The sequence below is a fragment of the Panulirus ornatus genome, chromosome 36 (assembly GCF_036320965.1).
Source record: "Panulirus ornatus isolate Po-2019 chromosome 36, ASM3632096v1, whole genome shotgun sequence".
In the NCBI taxonomy this organism is placed as follows: Eukaryota; Metazoa; Arthropoda; class Malacostraca; order Decapoda; family Palinuridae; genus Panulirus; species Panulirus ornatus.
This window is the reverse complement of record NC_092259.1, coordinates 15,353,231-15,375,631: the sequence shown is the minus strand read 5'-3', so window position 1 is coordinate 15,375,631 and position 22,401 is coordinate 15,353,231. Positions and strand designations below refer to the sequence as shown.

The following is a 22,401-nucleotide window of genomic DNA, read 5'->3' as shown; positions in this document are numbered from 1 at the left end:
AGGATATTGATTGAGAGGGTGAAGGCATGTACTGAGCATCAGATTGGGGAAGAGCAGTGTGGTTTCAGAAGTGGTGGAGGATGTGTGGATCAGGTGTTTGCTTTGAAGAATGTATGTGAGAAATACTTAGAAAAGCAAATGGATTTGTATGTAGCATTTATGGATCTGGAGAAGGCATATGATAGAGTTGATAGAGATGCTCTGTGGAAGGTATTAAGAATATATGGTGTGGGAGGCAAGTTGTTAGAAGCAGTGAAAAGTTTTTATCGAGGATGTAAGGCATGTGTACGTGTAGGAAGAGAGGAAAGTGATTTGGTTCTCAGTGAATGTAGGTTTGCGGCAGGGGTGTGTGATGTCTCCATGGTTGTTTAATTCGTTTATGGATGGGGTTGTTAGGGAGGTGAATGCAAGAGTTTTGGAAAGAGGGGCAAGTATGAAGTCTGTTGGGGATGAGAGAGCTTGGGAAGTGAGTCAGTTGTTGTTCGCTGATGATACAGCGCTGGTGGCTGATTCATGTGAGAAACTGCAGAAGCTGGTGACTGAGTTTGGTAAAGTGTGTGAAAGAAGAAAGTTTAGAGTAAATGTGAATAAGAGCAAGGTTATTAGGTACAGTAGGGTTGAGGGTCAAGTCAATTGGGAGGTAAGTTTGAATGGAGAAAAACTGGAGGAAGTAAAGTGTTTTAGATATCTGGGAGTGGATCTGGCAGCGGATGGAACCATGGAAGCGGAAGTGGATCATAGGGTAGGGGAGGGGGCGAAAATCCTGGGAGTCTCGAAGAATGTGTGGAAGTCGAGAACATTATCTCGGAAAGTAAAAATGGGTATGTTTGAAGGAATAGTGGTTCCAACAATGTTGTATGGTTGCGAGGCGTGGGCTATGGATAGAGTTGTGCGCAGGAGGATGGATGTGCTGGAAATGAGATGTTTGAGGACAATGTTTGGTGTGAGGTGGTTTGATCGAGTAAGTAACGTAAGGGTAAGAGAGATGTGTGGAAATAAAAAGAGCGTGGTTGAGAGAGCAGAAGAGGGTGTTTTGAAATGGTTTGGGCAAATGGAGAGAATGAGTGAGGAAAGATTGACCAAGAGGATATATGTGTCGGAGGTGGAGGGAACGAGGAGAAGTGGGAGACCAAATTGGAGGTGGAAAGATGGAGTGAAAAAGATTTTGTGTGATCGGGGCCTGAACATGCAGGAGGGTGAAAGGAGGGCAAGGAATAGAGTGAATTGGATTGATGTGGTATACCTGGGGTTGACGTGCTGTCAGTGGATTGAATCAGGGCATGTGAAGCGTCTGGGGTAAACCATGGAAAGCTGTGTAGGTATGTATATTTGCGTGTGTGGACGTATGTATATACATGTGTATGGGGGTGGGTTGGGCCATTTCTTTCGTCTGTTTCCTTGCGCTACCTCGCAAACGCGGGAGACAGCGACAAAGCAAGAAAAAAAAAAAAATTTAGCTTTTGGTATTACATTAAACAATGTAAGTGTATCTTGATGTGTCCAACCCCTACACTTAGTTGTTGTCACCCTTGCATTAGTTTGTCTGTCTGTGAACACATTCTTGTTAGTTCGGTAACTCTAGTACAATACATGATGAGAACTTCAGATTGTCTGTCTTTGAACACATTCTTGTTAGCTTGGTAACTCTAGAATATACATGATAAGGCGATGGGGAGAAAGAATACTTCCCATGCATTCTCCTAGTGTCGTAGAAGGCAACTAAAGGGGATGGGAGTTGGGAGCTAGAAACCCTCCCCTCCTTGTATTTTAACTTTCTAAAAGGGGAAACAGAAGGAGTCATGCGGGGGGTGCTTATCCTCCTCGAAGGCTCAGATTGGGGTGTCTAAATGTGTGTGGCTGTAACCAAGATGCGAAAAAGGAGAGGTAGGTAGTATGTTTGAGGAAAGAAACCTGGATGTTTTGGCTCTGAGTGAAATGAAGCTCATGGGTAAAGGGGAAGAGTGGTTTGGGAATGTCTTGGGAGTAAAGTCAGGGGTTGGTGAGAGTACAAGATCAAAGGAAGGAGTAGCACATCTGAAGCAGGAGTTGTGGGCGCATTTGATAGGGTGTAAAAAAGTAAACTCTAGATTGATATGGGTAAAACTAAAATTGGATAGAGAGAAATTGATGATTATTTGTGCCTGTGCACCTGGGCATGAGAAGAGAGATCATGAGAGGCAAGTGTTTTGGGAGCAGCTGAGTGAGTGTGTTAGCAGCTTTGATGTATGAGACCGGGTTATAGTGATGGGTGATTTGAATGCAAAGGTGAGGAAAGTGGCAGTTGAGGGTATAATTGGTGTGCATGGGATGTTCAGTGTTGGAAATGGAAATGGTGAAGAGCTTGTAGATTCGTGTGCTGAAAAAGGTCTGGTGATTGGGAATACCTGGTTTAAAAAAGAGAGATATACATTAGTATACGTATGTAAGTAGGAGAGATGGTCAGAGAGCGTTATTGGATTACGTGTTAATTGATAGGTACGTGAGAGAGACTTTTAAATGTTAATGCACTGAGAGGGGTAAGTGGAAGGTTGTCTGATCATTATCTTGTGGAGGCAAAGGTGAAGATATGTAGAGGTTTTCAGAAAAGAAGAGAGAATGTTGGGGTGAAGAGAGTGATGAGATTAAGTGAGTTGGGAAAGGAGACTTATGTGAGGAAGTACCAGGAGAGATTGAGTGCAGAATGGAAAAAGGTGAAAGCAAATGATGTAAAGGGAGTGGGGGAGGAATGGGATGTATTTCGGGGAGCAGTGATGGCTTGCACAAAAGATGCCTGTGGCATGATAACGGTGGGAGGTGGGTTGATTTGAAAGGGTAGTGAGTGGTGGGATGAAGTAAGATTGTTAGTGAAAGAGAAGAGAGAGGCATTTGGATGAATTTTGCAGGGAGGTAGTGCAAATGACTGGGAGATGTATAAAAGAAAGAGGCAGGAGGTCAAGCGAAAGGTGCAAGAGGTGAAAAAGAGGGCAAACGAGAGTTGGGGTGAGAGAGTATCATTGAAGTTTAGGGAGAAAAAAAGATGTTTTGGAAGGAGGTAAATAAAGTGCGTAAGACATGAGAACAAATGGGAACATTGGTGAAGGGGGCAAATGGGGAGGTAATAACAACAGTGTTGAAGTGAGGAGATGGAGTGAGTATTTTGAAGGTTTGTTGAATGTGTTTGATGATCAAATGGCAAACATAGTGTGTTTTGGTCGAGGTGGTGTGCAAATTGAAAGGGTCAGGGAGAATGATTTGGTAAACAGAGAAGAGGTAGTGAAAGCTTTGCTTAAGATGAAAGCCGGGCAAGGTGGCAGGTTTGGATGGTATTGCTGTGGAATTTATTGAAAAAGGGGGTGACTGTTGTTGACTGGTTGGTGAGCATGTTCAATGTATGTATGTATGGTTCATGGTAAAGTGCCTGAGGATTGGAGGAATGCATGCATAGTGCCATCGTACAAAGGCAGGGGGGATAAAGGTGAGTGTTCAAATTACAGAGGTGTAAGTTTGTTGAGTATTCCTAGGAAATTATATGGGAGGGTATTGATTGAGAGGGTCAAGGGATGTACAGAGCATCAGATTTGGGAAGAGTAGTGTGGTTTCAGAAGTGATAGAGGATGTGTGGATCAGGTATTTGCTTTGAAGAATGTATGTGAGAGATACCTAGAAAAACAAATGGATTTGTATGTAGCATTTATGGATCTGGAGAAGGCATATGATAGAGTAGATAGAGATGCCCTGTGGAAGGTGTTAAGAGTATATGGTTTGGGAGGTAAGTTGCTAGAAGCTGTGAAAAGTTTTTATCAAGGATGTAAGGCATGTGTACGAGTAGGAAGAGAGGAAAGTGATTGGTTCCCAGTGAATGTCGGTTTGCGTCAGGGGTGCGTGATGTCTCCATGGTTGTTTAATTTTTTATAGATGGGGTTGTTAGGGAGGCGAATGCAAGAGTTTTTGAGAGAGGGCAAGTATGCAGTCTGTTGTGGATGAGAGGGCTTGGGAAGTGAGTCAGTTGTTGTTCGCTGGTGATACAGCGCTGTTCGCTGCTTCAGGCTGAGAAACTGTAAAAGTTGGTGACTGAGTTGATAGTAAATGTGAATAAGAGCAAGGTTATTAGGTCCGGTAGGGTTTAGGGACAAGTCAATTGGGAGGTAAGTTTGAATGGAGAAAAACTGGAGGAAGTGAAGTGTTTTAGATATCTGGGAGTGGATTTAGCAGCGGATGGAACCATGGAAGCGGAAGTGAGTCACAGGGTGGGAGAGGGGGGGAAGGTTCTGGGAGCGTTGAAGAATGTGTGGAAGGTGAAAACGTTATCTCAAAGAGCAAAGTGGGTATGTTTGAAGGAATAGTGGTTCCAACAATGTTATATGGTTGTGAGGCATGGGCTATAGATAGGGTTGTGTGGAGGAGGGTGGATTTGTTGTAAATGAGATGTTTTAGGACAATATGTGGTGTGAGGTGGTTTGATCGAGTAAGTAATGAAAGGGTAAGAGAGATGTGTGGTAATAAAAAGAGTGTGGTTGAGAGAGCAGAAGAGGGTGTATTGAAATGGTTTGGTCACATGGAGAGAATGAGTAAGGAAAAATTGACAAAGAGGATATATGTGTCAGAGGTGAGGGAACGAGAAGGGATACCAAATTGGAGGTGGAAGGATGGAGTGAAAAAGATTTTGAGCGATCAGGGGCTGAACATGCAGGAGGGTGAAAGATGTGCAAGGAATAGAGTGAATTGGAGCAATGTGGTATACCTGGGTCGACGTGCTGTCAGTGGATTGAAGCAGGGCATGTGAAGCGTCTGGGGTAAACCATGAAAAGTTTTGTGGGTCCTGGCTGTGGAAAGGGAGCTGTGGTTTCAGTGCATTGCACATGACAGCTATAGACTGAGTGTGAACGAATGTGGCCTTTGTTGTTTTCCTAGCGCTACCTCGCGCACGCGCAGTGGGGGGGATGCCATTTCATGTGTGGCGGCGTTGCAACAGGAATGGATGAAGGCAGCATGTATGAATATTTACATGTGTATATATGTATATGTCTGTGTATGTATTTTTTTTTTTTTTTGCTTTGTCGCTGTCTCCCGCGTTTGCGAGGTAGCGCAAGGAAACAGACGAAAGAAATGGCCCAACCCACCCCCATACACATGTATATACATACGTCCACACACGCAAATATACATACGTACACAGCTTTCCATGGTTTACCCCAGACGCTTCACATGCCCTGATTCAATCCACTGACAGCACGTCAACCCCGGTATACCACATCGCTCCAATTCACTCTATTCCTTGCCCTCCTTTCACCCTCCTGCATGTTCAGGCCCCGATCACACAAAATCTTTTTCACTCCATCTTTCCACCACCAATTTGGTCTCCCTCTTCTCCTCGTTCCCTCCACCTCCGACACATATATCCTCTTGGTCAATCTTTCCTCACTCATTCTCTCCATGTGCCCAAACCATTTCAAAACACCCTCTTCTGCTCTCTCAACCACGCCTTTTTTATTTCCACACATCTCTCTTACCCTTACGTTACTTACTCGATCAAACCACCTCACACCAAACATTGTCCTCAAACATCTCATTTCCAGCACATCCATCCTCCTGCGCACAACTCTATCCATAGCCCACGCCTCGCAACCATACAACATTGTTGGAACCACTATTCCTTCAAACATACCCATTTTTACTTTCCGAGATAATGTTCTCGACTTCCACACATTCTTCGAGACTCCCAGGATTTTCGCCCCCTCCCCCGTCCTATGATCCACTTCCGCTTCCATGGTTCCATCCGCTGCCAGATCCACTCCCAGATATCTAAAACACTTTACTTCCTCCAGTTTTTCTCCATTCAAACTTACCTCCCAATTGACTTGACCCTCAACCCTACTGTACCTAATAACCTTGCTCTTATTCACATTTACTCTAAACTTTCTTCTTTCACACACTTTACCAAACTCAGTCACCAGCTTCTGCAGTTTCTCACATGAATCAGCCACCAGCGCTGTATCATCAGCGAACAACAACTGACTCACTTCCCAAGCTCTCTCATCCCCAACAGACTTCATACTTGCCCCTCTTTCCAAAACTCTTGCATTCACCTCCCTAACAACCCCATCCATAAACAAATTAAACAACCATGGAGACATCACACACCCCTGCCGCAAACCTACATTCACTGAGAAATGTATATGTATATGTATGTATATGTGCATGCGTGGGCGTTTATATGTATACGTGTGTATGTAGGTTGGTTGGGCCATTCTTTCGTCTGTTAATGCAGGAGACAGCGACAAAGCATAATGAAATAAACAAATAAGAACTTCATAATTACATCATAGATATCCCCTATTTAGCTGATGAATAGTTTAGATGTCAGGGCCCACATTTGCAGGAATCAGCATATTGATTAGATAAACATTGTTTTTCAAGTGCTGTACTTCATATGTATACTCTTTATGTACTAGGCAAGACCAGATATCATAGCATACAAATTTGTGTGAACTGGGCAAAATCGGATATCATGGCCACAAATTCATACGTATTAGTGAGCTCAATGGCCTTATTTTTGTGATATGTTTAACAAATGGGAATGACAGTGAGGTGAACAAATGGGAAAGAAGTAAAAAAGAAAAATATGTGCTAGGCAAAACCAGATATCATGGCATACAAATTTGTATGAACTGGGTAAAATCAGATGTGGTTTCTCTGCGTTACACATGAAAGCAAGAGACTGAGTGTAAATGAATGTGGTCTTTTTGTCTGTTTTCTTGGCACACCCTTGCTGAATTAGGGGGTAGCGATGGTGTTTCCTGTCAGGCGGAGTAGCATCAGAAATGGATGAAGGCAAGCAAGTATGAATATGTATATGTCTATGTGTATGGATATATATGTATATGTTGATGTCTATGTACGTATGTGTGTGTGTATGGGTGTTTATGTATATATGTGTGTGTTTATGTGTGGACGGGCCTTTCTTTGTCTCTTTCCTGGTGCTATCTCGCTGATGCACGAAATAACGATCAAGTATAATAAATGAAATATAAATAGTAAGGTATTTTATTTTATATTTTTTATACTTAGTTGCTGTCTCTTGCTTTAGCAAGGTAGCGCAAGGAAACAGACGAAAGAATGGCCCAACCCACCTTCATACACATATTATTATACTTTGTTGGTCTCCCACGTTAGCGAGGTAGCGCAAGGAAACAGACGAAAGAATGGCCCAACCCACCCACTTACACATGTATATACATACACGTCCACACACAGCAAATGTACATACCTATACATCTCAACATATACATATATATATGCACAAACAGACATATACATATATACAGATATACATAATTCATACTGTCTGCCCTTATTCATTCCCGTCGCCACCCCGCCACACATGAAATGACAATCCCCTCCCCCTGCATGTGCGCGACATAGCACTAGGAAAAGACAACAAAGGCTACATTCGTTCACACTCAGTCTCTAGCTGTCATATATAATGCACCAAAACCACATCTCTCTTTCGACATGCAGGACCCACAAAACTTTCCATGGGTTACCCCAGAGACTTCACATGCCCTGGTTCAATCCATAGACAGCATGCCAACCCCGGTATACCACATCGTTCCAATTCACTCTATTCCTTGCATGCCTTTCACTCTCCTGCATGTTCAGGCCCCGATCACTCAAAATCTTTTTCACTCCATCTTTCCACCTCCAATTTGGTCTCCCACTTCTCCTCGTTCCCTCCACCTCTGACACATATATCATCTTTGTCAGTCTTTCCTCACTCATTCTCTCCATGTGACCAAACCATTTCAAAACACCCTCTGCTACTCTCTCAGCCACACTCTTTTTATTACCACACATCTCTCTTACCCTTTCATTACTTACTCGATCAAACCACCTCACACCACATATTGTCCTCAAACATCTCATTTGCAGCACATCCACCCTCCTCCACACAACGCTATCTATAGCCCACGCCTCGCAACCATATAACATTGTTGGAACCACTATTCCTTCAAACATACCCTATGACTCACTTCCGCTTCCATGGTTCCATCTACTGCCAAATTCACTACCGGATGTCTAAAACACTTCACTTCCTCCAGTTTTTCTCCATTCAAACTCACCTCCCAATGGATTTGTCCCTTATCCCTACTGTACCTAATAACCTTGCTCTTATTCACATTTACTCTCAGCTTTCTTCTTTCACACACTTTACCAAACTCAGTCACCAGCTTCTGCAGTTTCTCACACAAATCTGCCACCAATGCTGTATCATCAGCGAACAACAACTGACTCACTTCCCTAGCTCTCTCATCCACAAGAGACTCATACTTGCCCCTCTTTCCGAAACTCTTGCATTCACCTCCCTAACAACCCCATCCATAAACAAATTAAACAACCATGGAGACATCACGCACCCCTGGCACAAACCAACATTCACTGACAACCAATCACTTTCCTCTCTTCCTACATGTACATATGCCATACATCCTCGATAAAAACTTTTCACTGCTTCTAACAACTTACCTCCCACACCATATATTCTTAATGCCTTCCACAGAGCATCTCTATCAACTTTATCATATGTCTTCTCCAGATCCATAAATGCTAAATACAAATCCGTTAGCTTTTCTAAGTATTTCTCACATACATTCTTCAAAGCAAACACCTGATCCACACATCCTCTACCACTTCTGAAACCATACTGCTCTTCCCCAATCTGATGCTCTGTACATGCTTTCACCCTCTCAATCAATACCCTCCCATATAATTTCCCAGGAATACTCAACAAACATATACCTCTGTAATTTGAGCACTCACTTTTATCCCCTTTGCCTTTGTACAATGGCACTTTGCAAGCATTCCGCCAGTCCTCAAGCACCTCACCATGGGTCATACATACATTGAATAACCTTACCAACCAGTCACCAACAGAGTCACTCCCTTTTTTAAATAAATTCCACTGCAATACCATCCAAACCTGCAGCCTTGCTGGCTTTCATCTTCCTCAAAGCTTTTACTACCTCTTCTCTGTTTACCAAATCATTCTCCCTAACCCTCTGACTTTGCACACCACCTCGACCAAAACACCCTATATCTGCCACTCTTGCATCAAACGTATTCAGCAAACCTTCAAAATACTCACTCCATCTCCTTCTCACATCACCACTACTTGTTTTCACCTCCCCATTAGCCCCCTTCACTGATGTTCCCATTTGTTCCCTTGTCTTATGCACTTTATTTACCTCCTTCCAAAACATCTTTTTATTCTCCCTGAAATTTAATGATACTCTCCCACCCCAACTCTCACTTGCCCTCTTTTTTTGCCTCTTGCACCTTTCTCTTGACCTCCTGCCTCTTCCTTTTATACATCTCCCAGTCATTTGTATTTTTTCCCTGCAAAAATCGTCCCACCACTCACTACCCTTTCTATCTGCCCACCTCCCATGCTTCTCATGCCACAAGCATCTTTTGCACAAGCCATCACTGCTTCCCTAAATACATCCCATTCCTCCCCCACTCCCCTTACGTCCTTTGTTCTCACCTTTTTCCATTCTGTACTCAGTCTCTTCTGATACTTCCTCACTCAAGTCCCCTTCCCAAGCTCACTTACTGTCACCACTCTCTTCACCCCAACATTCTCTCTTCTTTTCTGAAAACCTCTACAAATCTTCACCTTCGCCTCCACAAGATAATGATCAGACATCCCTCCAGTTGCACCTCTCAGCTCATTAACGTCATAAAGTCTCTCTTTAGCGCACCTATCAATTAACACGTAATCCAATAACACTCTCTAGCCATCTCTCCTACATACCTATGTATACTTATGTATATCTCTTTTTAAACCAGGTATTCCCAATCATTAGTCCTTTTTCAGCACATAAATCTACAAGCTCTTCACCATTTCCATTTACAAAACTGAACACCCCATGTACACAAATTATTCCCTTAACTGCCACATTACTCACCTTTGCATTCAAATCACCCATCATTATAACCTGGTCTTGTGCATCAAAACTACTAACACACTCACTCAGCTGCTCCCAAAACACTTGCCTCTCATGATCCTTCTTTTCATTCCCAGGTCCATACGCACCAATAATCACCCATCTCTCCCTCCACTTTCAGTTTTACCCATATCAGTCTAGAGTTTACTTTCTTACACTCTATCACATACTCCCACCACTCCTATTTCAGGAATAGTGCTACTCCTTCCCTTGCTCTTGTCCTCTCACTAACCCCTGACTTTGCTCCTAAGACATTCCCAAACCACTCTTCCCCTTTACCTTTGAGCTTCGTTTCACTCAGAGCCAAAACATCCAGGTTCCTTTCCTCAAGCATACTACCTATCTCTCCTTTTTTTCATCTTGGTTACATCCACACACATTTAGACACCCCAATCTGAGCCTTCGAGGAGGATGAGCACTCCCCGCGTAACTCCTTCTTCTGTTTCCCCTTTTAGGAAGTTAAAATACAAGGAGGGGAGGGTTTCGAGCCCTCTGCTCCCATCCCCTTTAGTCGCCTTCTACGACACGTGAGGAATGCATGGGAAGTATTCTTTCTCCCCTATACACATGTATGTCCATAAACGCCCATACACGCACATATACATACCTATACATTTCAATGTATACACACATATACATACACAGCCGTAATCATATATACTATTTATTTATTCATTTATTTATTTATTTTGCTTTGTCGTTGTCTCCCGCGTTAGCGAGGTAGCACAAGGAAACAGACGAAAGAATGGCCCAACCCACCCACATACACATGTATATACATACACGTCCACACACGCAAATATACATACCTATACATCACAATGTATACATATATACACACCCACACACATATACATATATACACATGTACATAATTCATACTGTCTGCCTATATTTATTCCCATCGCCACCTCGCCACACATGGAATAACAACCCCCTACCCCCTCATGTGTGCGAGGTAGCGCTAGGAAAAGAAAACAAAGGCCCCATTTGTTCACACTCAGTCTCTAGCTGTCATGTAATAATGCACCGAAACCACAGCTCCCTCTCCACATCCAGGCCCCACAGAACTTTCCATGGTTTACCCCAGACACTTCACATGCCCTGATTCAATCCATTGACAGCACGTCAACCCCGGTATACCACATCGTTCCAATTCACTCTATTCCTTGCACTCCTTTCACCCTCCTGCATGATCAGGCCCCGATCACTCAAAATCTTTTTCACTCCATCTTTCCACCTCCAATTTGGTATTCCACTTCTCCTCGTTCCCTCCACCTCTGACACATATATCCTCTTGGTCAATCTTTCCTCACTCATTCTCTCCATGTGACCAAACCATTTCAAAACACCCTCTTCTGCTCTCTCAACCACACTTTTTATTTCCACATATCTCTCTTACCTTTACATTACTTACTCGATCAAACCACCTCACACCACACATTGTCCTCAAACATCTCATTTCCAGCACATCCACCCTCCTGCACACAACTCTATCCATAGCCCACGCCTCGCAACCATACAACATTGTTGGAACCACTATTCCTTCAAACATACCCATTTTTGCTTTCCGAGATAATGTTCTCGACTTCCAAACATTCTTCAAGGCTCCCAGAATTTTCGCCCCCTCCCCACCCTATGATTCACTTCCGCTTCCATGGTTCCATCCTCTGCCAGATTGACTCCCAGATATCTAAAACACTTTACTTCCTCCAGTTTTTCTCTATTCAAACTTACCTCCCAATTGACTTTACCTTCTACCCTGCTGTACCTAATAACCTTGCTCTTATTCACATTCACTCTTAACTTTCTTCTTTCACACACTTTACCGCACTCAGTCACTAGCTTCTGCAGTTTCTCACATGAATCAGCCACCAGCGCTGTATCATCAGCGAACAACAACTGACTCACTTTCCAAGCTCTCTCATCCACAACAGACTGCATACTTGCCCCTCTTTCCAAAACTCTTGCATTCACCTCCCTAACAACCCCATCCATAAACAAATTAAACAACCATGGAGACATCACACACCCCTGCCGCAAACCTACATTCACCGAGAACCAATCACTTTCCTCTCTTTCTACACGTACACATGCCTTACATCCTCAATAAAAACTTTTCACTGCTTTTAACAACTTGCCTCCCACACCATATATTCTTAATACCTTCCACAGAGCATCTCTATCAACTCTATCATATGCCTTCTCCAGATCCATAAATGCTAGATACAAATCCATTAGCTTTTCTAAGTATTTTTCACCTACATTCTTCAAAGCAAACACCTGATCCACACATCCTCTACCACTTCTGAAACCACACTGCTCTTCCCCAATCTGATGCTCTGTACATGCCTTCACCCTCTCAATCAATACCCTCCCATTTAGTTTACCAGGAATACTCAACAAACTTATTTATTTATTTATTTTGCTTTGTTGCTGTCTCCCGCGTTTGTGAGGTAGCGCAAGGAAACAGACGAAAGAAATGGCCCAACCCACCCCCATGCACATGTATATACATACACGTCCACACACGCAAATATACATACCTATACATCTCTATGTACACATATATATACACACACAGACACATACATATATACCCATGCACACAATTCACACTGTCTACCTTTATTCATTCCCATCACCACCCTGCCACACATGGAATACCATCCCCCTCCCCCCTCATGTGTGCGAGGTAGTGCTAGAAAAAGACAACAAAGGCCCCATATGTTCACACTCAGTCTCTAGCTGTCATGCAATAATGCCCGAGACCACAGCTCCCTTTCCACATCCAGGCCCCACACAACTTTCCATGGTTTACCCCAGACGCTTCACATGCCCTGATTCAATCCACTGACAGCATGTCAACCCCGGTATACCACATCGAACCAATTCACTCTATTCCTTGCCTGCCTTTCACCCTCCTGCATGTTCAGGCCCTGATCACTCAAAATCTTTTTTACTCCATCTTTCCACCTCCAATTTGGTCTCCCTCTTCTCCTCGTTCCCTCCACCTCCGACACATATATCCTCTTGGTCAATCTCTCCTCACTCATTCTCTCCATGTGCCCAAACCATTTTAAAACACCCTCTTCTGCTCTCTCAACCACGCTCTTTTTATTTCCACACATCTCTCTTACCCTTACATTACTTACTCGATCAAACCACCTCACACCACACATTGTCCTCAAACCTCTCATTTCCAGCACATCCACCCTCCTGCACACAACTCTATCCATAGCCCACGCCTCGCAACCATACAACATTGTTGGAACCACTATCCCTTCAAACATACCCGTTTTTGCTTTCGGAGATAATGTTCTCGACTTCCACACACTCTTCGAGGCTCCCAGGATTTTCGCCCCCTCCCCCACCCTATGATTCACTTCCGCTTCCATGGTTCCATCTGCTGCCAGATTCACTCCCCGATATCTAAAACACTTTACTTCCTCCAGTTTTTCTCCATTTAAACTTACCTCCCAATTGACATGACCCTCAACCCTACTGTACCTAATAACTTTGCTCTTATTCACATTTACTCTTAACTTTCTTCTTTCACGCACTTTACCAAAACAAACTTATACCTCTGTAATTTGAGCACTCACTCTTATCCCCTTTGCCTTTGTACAATGGCACTATGCAAGCATTCCGCCAATCCTCAGGCACCTCACCATGAATCATACATACATTGAATAACCTTACCAACCAGTCAACAATACAGTCACCCCCTTTTTTACTAAATTCCACTGCAATACCATCCAAACCCGCTGCCTTGCCGGCTTTCATCTTCCGTAAAGCTTTTACTACCTCTTCTGTGTTTACCAAATCATTTTCCCTAACCCTCTCACTTTGCACATCACCTCGATCAAAACACCCTATATCTGTCACTCTATCATCAAACACATTCAACAAACCTTCAAAATACTCACTCCATCTACTACTCACCTCACCACTACTTGTTATCACCTCCCCATTAGCCCCCTTCACTGAAGTTCCCATTTGCTCCCTGGTCTTACGCACTTTATTTACCTCCTTCCAAAACATCTTTTTATTCTCCCTAAGATTTAATGATACTCTCTCACCCCAACTCTCATTTGCCCTCTTTTTCACCTCTTGCACCTTTCTCTTGACCTCCTGCCTCATTCTTTTATACATCTCCCAGTCATTTGCATTCTTTCCCTGCAAAAATCGTCCCAATGCCTCTCCCTTCTCTTTCACTATTAATCTTACTTCTTCATCCCACCACTCACTACCCTTTCTAATCAACCCACCTCCCACGCTTCTCATGCCACAACCATCTTTTGCGCAAGCCATCACTGCTTCCCTAAATACATCCCTTTCCTCCCCCACTCCCCTTACCTCCTTTGTTCTCACCCTTTTCCATTCTGAACTCAGTCTCTCCTGGTACTTCCTCACACAAGTCTCCTTCCCAAGCTCACTTACTCTCACCACTCTCTTCACCCCAACATTCTCTCTTCTTTTCTGAAAACCCCTACAAATTTTCACCTTCACCTCTAGAAGATAATGATCAGACATCCCTCCCGTTGCACCTCTCAGCACATTAACATCCAAAAGTCTCTCTTTCGCACGCCTATCAATTAACACGTAATCCAATAAAGCTGTCTGGCCATCTCTCCTACTTACATAGGTATACTTATGTATATCTCGCTTTTTAAACCAGGTATTCCCAGTCATCAGTCCTTTTTCAGCACATAAATCTACAAGCTCTTCACCATTTCCATTTACAACACTGAAGACCCCATGTATACCAATTATTCCCTCAACTGCCACATTACTCACCTTTACACTTAAATCACCCATCACTATAACCCGGTCTCTTGCATCAAAACCACTAACTCACTTACTCAACCGCTCCCAAAACACTTGCCTCTCATGATCTTTCTTCTCATGCCTAGGTGCATATGCTTCAATAATCACCCATCTCTCTCCATCAACTCTCAGTTTTACCCATATCAATCTAGAATTTACTTTCTTACACTCTATCATATACTCCCACCACTCCTGTTTCAGGAGTAGTGCTACTCCTTCCCTTGCTCTTGTCCTCTCACTAACCCCTAACTTTATTCCCAAGACATTCTCAAACCACTCTTCCCCTTTACCCTTGAGCTTCGTTTCACTCAGAGCCAAAACATCCAGGTTCCTTTCCTCAAACATACTACCTATCTCTCCTTTTTTCTCATCTTGGTTACATCCACACACATTTAGACACCCCAATCTAAGCCTTCGAGGAGGATGAGCACTCCCTGCGTGACTCCTTCTTCTGTTTCCCCTTTTAGAAAGTCAAAATACAACGAGGGGAGTGTTTCTGGCCCCCCACTCCCGTCCCCTTTAGTCGCCCTTCTACAACATGTGAGGAATGCGTGGGAAGTATTCTTTCTCCCCTATCCCCATGGATATATACACGTGTACATATTCATACATGCTGCCATCATCCATTCCCGTCGCCATCCCGCGACACATAAAAAACAGCACCCCACCTCCCCTCCACGTGCGTGAGGTAGCGCTAGGAAAAGACAACAAAGGCCACATTTATTCGCACTCAGTCTTTAGCTGTCATGTGTAATGCACCGAAACCACAGCTCCTTTTTCACATCCAGGCCCATATATCCTCTTTGTCAATTTTTCCTCACTCATTCTCTCCATGTGACCATACCTTTTCAGTACACTCTCTTCTGCTCTCTCAACCACTTTCTTATTTTTACCACACATTTCTCTTACTCTTTCATTACCTACTCGATCAAACCACCTCACACCACATGTCCTCAAATATCTCATTTCCGAGACATCCACCCTCTTCCGCAGAACCCTATTTATAGCCCATGCCACGCAACCATATAACATTGTTAGCCCAACTATTCCTTCAAAGATACCCATTTTTGCTCCGAGATGACGTTCTCGCCTTCCACACATTTTCAAAGCTCCTAGAACCTTTGCCCCTCCCCCATCCTGTGACTCTCCTCTGCTTCCATGGTTCCATCTGCTGCTACATCCACTCTGAGATATCTGAAACTCTTCACTTCCTCCAGTTTTTCTCCATTCAAACTTACCTCACAGTTAACTTGTCCTTCAAACCTACTGACCCTAATTACCTTGCTCTTATTCAAATTTTTAGTGAAAGAGAAGATAGAGGCATTTGGACAATTTTTGTAGGGAAGTAGTATGAAATGACTGGGAGATGTATGAAAGAAAGAGGCAGGAGGTCAAGAGAAAGGTTCAAGAGGTGAAAAGAGGGCAAATGAGAGTTGGGGTGAGAGAGTATCATTAAATTTCAAGAATAAAAAGATGTTTTGGAAGGAGGTAAATAATGTGCATAAGACAAGGGAACAAATGGGAACTTCAGTGAAGGGGGCTAATGTGGAGGTGATAACAAGTATTGGTGATGTGAGAAGGAGATGGAGTGAGTATTTTGAAGGTTTGTTGAATGTGTTTGATGATAGAGTGGCAGGTATAGGGTGTTTTGGTCGAGGTGGTGTGCAAAGTGAGAGAGTTATGGAAAATGATTTGGTAAACAGAGAAGAGGTAGTAAAAGCTTTGCGGAAGATGAAAGCCGGCAAGGCAGCGGGTTTGGATGGTATTGCAGTGGAATTTATTAAAAATGGGGGTGACTGTATCGTTGACTGGTTGTTAAGGTTATTTAATGTATGTATGATTCATGGTGAGGTGCCTTAGGATTGGCAGAATGCTTGCATAGTGCCATTGTACAAAGGCAAAGGGGATAAGAGTGAGTGCTCAAATTACAGAGGTATAAGTTTGTTGAGTATTCCTGGTAAATTATATGGGAGGGTATTGATTGAGAGGGTGAAGGCATGTACAGAGCATCAGATTGGGGAGGAGCAGCGTGGTGTCAGAAGGGGCAGAGGATGTGTGGATCAGGTGTTTGCTTTGAAGAATGTATTTGAGAAATACTTAGAAAAGCAAATGGATTTGTATGTAGCATTTATGGATCTGGAGAAGGCATATGATAGAGTTGATAGAGATGCTCTGTGGAAGGTATTAAGAATATATGGTGTGGGAGGCAAGTTGTTAGAAGCAGTGAAAAGTTTTTATCGAGGATGTAAGGCATGTTTACGTGTAGGAAGAGAGGAAAGTGATTGGTTCTCAGTGAATGTAGGTTTGCGACAGGGGTGTGTGATGTCTCCATGGTTGTTTAATTTGTTTATGGATGGGGTTGTTAGGGAGGTGAATGCAAGAGTTTTGGAAAGAGGGGCAAGTATGCAGTCTGTTGTGGATGAGAGAGCTTGGGAAGTGAGTCAGTTGTTGTTTGCTGATGATACAGTGCTTTTGGCTGATTCATGTGAGAAACTGCAGAAGCTGGTGACTGAGTGCGGTAAAGTGTGTGAATGAAGAAAGTTGAGAGTAAATGTGAATAAGAGCAAGGTTATTACATACAGTAGGGTTGAGGGTCAAGTCAATTGGGAGGTAAGTTTGAATGGAGAAAAACTGGAGGAAGTGAAGTGTTTTAGATATCTGGGAGTGGATTTGGCAGCGGATGGAACCATGGAAGCGGAAGTGAATCATAGGGTGGGGGAGGGGGCAAAAATTCTGGGACCGTTAAAGAATGTGTGGAAGTCGAGAACATTATCTCGGAAAGCAAAAATGGGTATTTTTGAAGGAATAGTAGTTCCTACAATGTTGTTTGGTTGCGAGGTGTGGGCTATGGATAGAGTTGTGCGCAGGAGAGTGGATGTGCTGGAAATGAGATGTTTGAGGACAATATGTGGTGTGAGGTGGTTTGATCGAGTAAGTGATAATAGGGTAAGAGAGATGTGTGGTAATAAAAAGAGTGTGGTTGAGAGAGCAGAAGAGGGTGTTTTGAAATGGTTTGGTCACATGGAGAGAATGAGCAAGGAAAGATTGACCAAGAGGATATATGCGTCGGAGGTAGAGGGAACGAGGAGAAGTGGGAGACCTAATTGGAGGTGGAAAGATGGAATGAAAAAGGTTTTGAGTGATTGGGGCCTGAACATGCAGGAGGGTGAAAGGCGGGCAAGGAATAGAGTGAATTGGAACGATGTGGTATACTGGGGTCGACGTGCTGTCAATGGAATGAACCAGGGTACGTGAAGCGTCTGGGGTAAACAATGGAAAGCTCTGTGTGGCCTGGATGTGGAAAGGGAGCTGTGGTTTAGGTGCATTATCACATGACAGCTAGAGACTGAGTGTTAACGAATGGGGCCTTTGTTGTCTTTTCCTAGCGCTACCTCGCGCACATGGGGGGGGTTGTTATTACATGTGTGGCAGGGTGGTGATGGGAATGAATGAAGGCAGACAGTATGAATTATGTACATGTGTATATGTGTATATGTCTGTGTGTGTATATATATGTATACGTTGAGATGTATAGGTATGTATATTTGCGTGTGTGGACTTGTATGTTTATACATGTGTATGTGGGTGGGTTGGGCCATTCTTTCGTCTGTTTCCTTGCGCTACCTCGCTAATGCGGGAGACAGGGACAAAGCATAATAGTAATATAATAATAAAAAAAGATGTTTTGGAAGGAGGTAAATAAAGTGCATGAGACAAGAGAACAAATGGGAACATAAGTGAAGGGGGCAAATAGGGAAGTACTAACAAGTAGTGGTGAAGTGAGAAGGAGATGGAGTGAGTATTTTGAAGATTTGTTGAATGCGTTTGATGATAGATTGGCAGATAAAGGGTGTTTTGGTCAAGGTGGAGTGCGAAGTGAGAGGGTCAGGGGAAATGGTTTGATAAACAGAGAAGAGGTAATGAAAGCTTTGCAGAAGATGAATGCTGGCAAGGCAGTGGGTTTGGATGGTATTGCAGTGGAATTTATTAAAAAAGGGGGTGACTGTGATGTTGACTGGTTGGTAAGGATATTCAATATATGTATGGTTCATGGTGAAGTGCCTGAGGATTGGTAGAATGTATGCATAGTGCCACTGTACAAAGGCAGTGGGGATAAAGGTTAGTGTTTGAATTACAGGGGTTTAAGTATGTTGAGTATTCCTGGGAAATTATATGGGAGGGTATTGATTGAGAGAGTGAAGGCATGTACGGAGCATCAGATTGGGGAAGAGCAGTGTGGTTTCAGAAGTGGTAAAGGATGTGTGGATCAGGTGTTTGCTTTGAAGAATGTATGTGAGAAGTACTTAGAAAAACAGATGGATTTGTATATAGCATTTACGGATCTGGAGAAGGCATATGATAGAGTTGATAGAGATGCTTTGTGGCAAGTATTAAGAGTATATGGTGTGGGAGGTAAGTTGCTAGAAGCATTGAAAAGTATTTATCGAGGATGTAAGGCATGTGTACGAGTAGGAAGAGAGGAAAGAGATTGGTTCCCAATGAATGTCGGTTTTCAGCAGGGGTGCATGATGTCTCCATGGTTGTTTAGGTTTTTTGGATGAGGGTAGGGAGGTTAATACAAGAGTTTTGGAGAGAGGGGCAAGTGTTCAGTCTGTTGTGGATGAGACGGCTTGGAAAGTGAGTCAGTTGTTGTTCGCTGATGATACAGCACTGGTGGCTGCTTCAGGTGAGAAACTGCAGAAGCAGGTGACTGAGTTTGGTAAAGTGTGTGAAAGAAGCAAGCTACATTATATGGGAGGATATTGATTGAGAGGGTGAAAGCATGTACAGAGCATCAGATTGGGGAGGAGCAGTTCAGTTTCATAACTGGTAGAGGATGTGTGGATTAGGTGTTTGCTGTAATGAATGTGTGTGAGAAATTTATAGAGAAGCCATGTTTAAGGCATGGATTTCCCAGCCCCACTATCAGTTGCTGTAAAAATAGGAGAGGTAGATGGTTGTGTGAATTATGGAATTTAGTTTTCTTAACAAATGTAGAGATATGAGAGTATCAAAATGTAATTCAAGGTTATATAAACAAAATGGAAAGGTGATTTCATCTATTTGATTGACCAGGAAAATTGTGGGAACACTTGTTTGTTGACATTTTGCAAGAAGGAATGAGTTACTGGTATCTGATGCTTGCAGGACCTGTATTTGAATTGTGTTTGATAGTGACTATTTTGCCTTTTCTTTTCAGTTTGAGAAACAGTATGCCTACAACATTCGTTTCAATTATGGAAAAGAAGGAAAGAGAACAGACTATACTCCATACAGCTGCATGAAGATCATAATGACAAGTATAGGAACTAGTGACGAACATGGATGTCCTTTTAAGCATATAGATAATACTATATTACGACAGCGGCTTATAAGTTTCAGAGTACCTCAGCAAGGTAGGAAGAACAACAGTTTATGTTTTTCATGGAGGCTTTTAACATAGATTAAAGAAAAAAGATGAATTCCAGGGATGATGATTTTTCAAAGAATAAAAACCTGTTTTGAAAACAGATAGCAAAAGTCTTGATTGAATTAAATGTTGAATTTTTTGGAGTATGTTAAGAATAAATACAAGTCATATCATGATTTTGGCTGTGAAAGACATAGCTTACCTAGAGTAATATCACTGAGGGAGGAGAAATTTAAATTTTTTATTTGTTTTCGGTGATAATCAGTAAAGATAACAAAAGGAAAGTTGAAGTTGAGAATAATCATAAATGGGAAAAATGATGGAGGTGTACTTAGAGCTTTTGTAAGTGGAAGACAGTGAAGTGTAAATTATAGTGGAAATTTGTTGATTGAGTACTTGTCCTGAGCCTTATGTGTGGATGTGGAGTTGGTTATTTTGGAATCGACAAGCTGGAAATGAGTGTGTCAGAGATAAGTAACATAGTTCAGTAAGACAGTGAAGATGAGAAGGGCAAATATTGTACAGAAATCACTAGAAATGCATTTTTTTTTTTTTTGCTTTGTCGCTGTCTCCCGCGATAGCGAGGTAGCGCAAGGAAACAGACGAAAGAATGGCCCAACCTACCCACATACACATGTATATACATACACGTCCACACACAGCTCATATACATACCTATACATCTCAATGTATACATATATATACACACACAGACATATACATATATAACCATGTACCTAATTCATACTGTCTGCCTTTATTCATTCCCATCGCCACCCCGCCACACATGGAATAACAACCCCCTCCCCCCTCATGTGTGCGAGGTAGCGCAAGGAAAAGACAACAAAGGCCCCATTCGTTCACACTCAGTCTCTAGCTGTCATGTAATAATGCACCGAAACCACAGCTCCCTTTCCACATCCAGGCTCCACAGAACTTTCCATAGTTTACCCCAGACATTTCACATGCCCTGGTTCAATCCATTGACAGCACGTCGACCCCAGTATACCACATCGTTCCAATTCACTCTATTCCTTGCAGGCTTTTCACCCTCCTGCATGTTCAGGCCCCGATCACTCAAAATCTTTTTCACTCCATCATCCCACCTCCAATTAGGTCTCCCACTTCTCCTTGTTCCCTCCACCTCTGACACATATATCCTCTTGGTCAATCTTTCCTCACTCATTCTCTCCATGTGACCAAACCATTTCAAAACACCCTCTTCTGCTCTCTCAACCACACTCTTTTTTTACCGCACATCTCTCTTACCCTATTATTACTTACTCGATCAAACAACCTCACACCAAATATTGTCCTCAAACATCACATTTCCAGCACATCCACCCTCCTGCGCACAACTCTATCCATAGCCCACGCCTCGCAACCATACAACATTGTTGGAACCACTATTCCTTCAAACATACCCATTTTTGCTTTCCGAGATAATGTTCTCGACTTCCAAACATTCTTCAACGCTCCCAGAATTTTCGCCCCCTCCCCCACCCTATGATTCACTTCCGCCTCCATGGTTCCATCCGCTGCCAAATCCACTCCCAGATATCTAAAACACTTCACTTCCTCCAGTTTTTCTCCATTCAAACTTACCTCCCAATTGACTTGACCCTCAACCCTACTGTACGCAATAACCTTGCTCTTATTCACATTTACTCTCAACTTTCTTCTTTCACACACTTTACCAAACTCAGTCACTAGCTTCTGCAGTTTCTCACATGAATCAGCCACAAGCACTGTATCATCAGCGAACAACAACTGACTCACTTCCCAAGCTCTCTCATCCACAAGAGACTGCATACTTGCCCCTCTTTCCAAAACTCTTGCATTTACCTCCCTAACAACCCCATCCATAAACAAATTAAACAACCATGGAGACATCATACACTCCTGCTGCAAACCTACATTCACTGAGAACCAATCACATTCCTCTCATCCTACACGTACACATGCCTTACATCCTCGATAAAAACTTTTCACTGCTTCTAACAACTTGCCTCCCACACCATATATTCTTAATACCTTCCACAGAGCATTTCTATCAACTCTATCATATGCCTTCTCCAGATCCATAAATGCTACATACAAATCCATTTGCTTTTCTAAGTATTTCTCACATACATTCTTCAAAGCAAACACCTGATCCACACATCCTCTACCACTTCT

At 42.9% G+C, this 22,401-nt stretch overlaps 1 protein-coding gene across 1 annotated transcript in view; it reads left to right on the top strand.

The window, feature by feature from the left end:
• LOC139760434 (DNA primase large subunit-like) overlaps positions 1–20,256 on the top strand; it is a 35,928-nt gene extending 15,672 nt beyond the window's left edge. The window contains exon 4 of the mRNA XM_071683673.1: positions 20,014–20,256. Within this exon, the coding sequence (XP_071539774.1) occupies positions 20,014–20,256 (243 nt within the window). The remainder of the gene's footprint in view (positions 1–20,013) is intronic.
• The last annotated feature ends 2,145 nt before the right edge of the window (positions 20,257–22,401 follow it).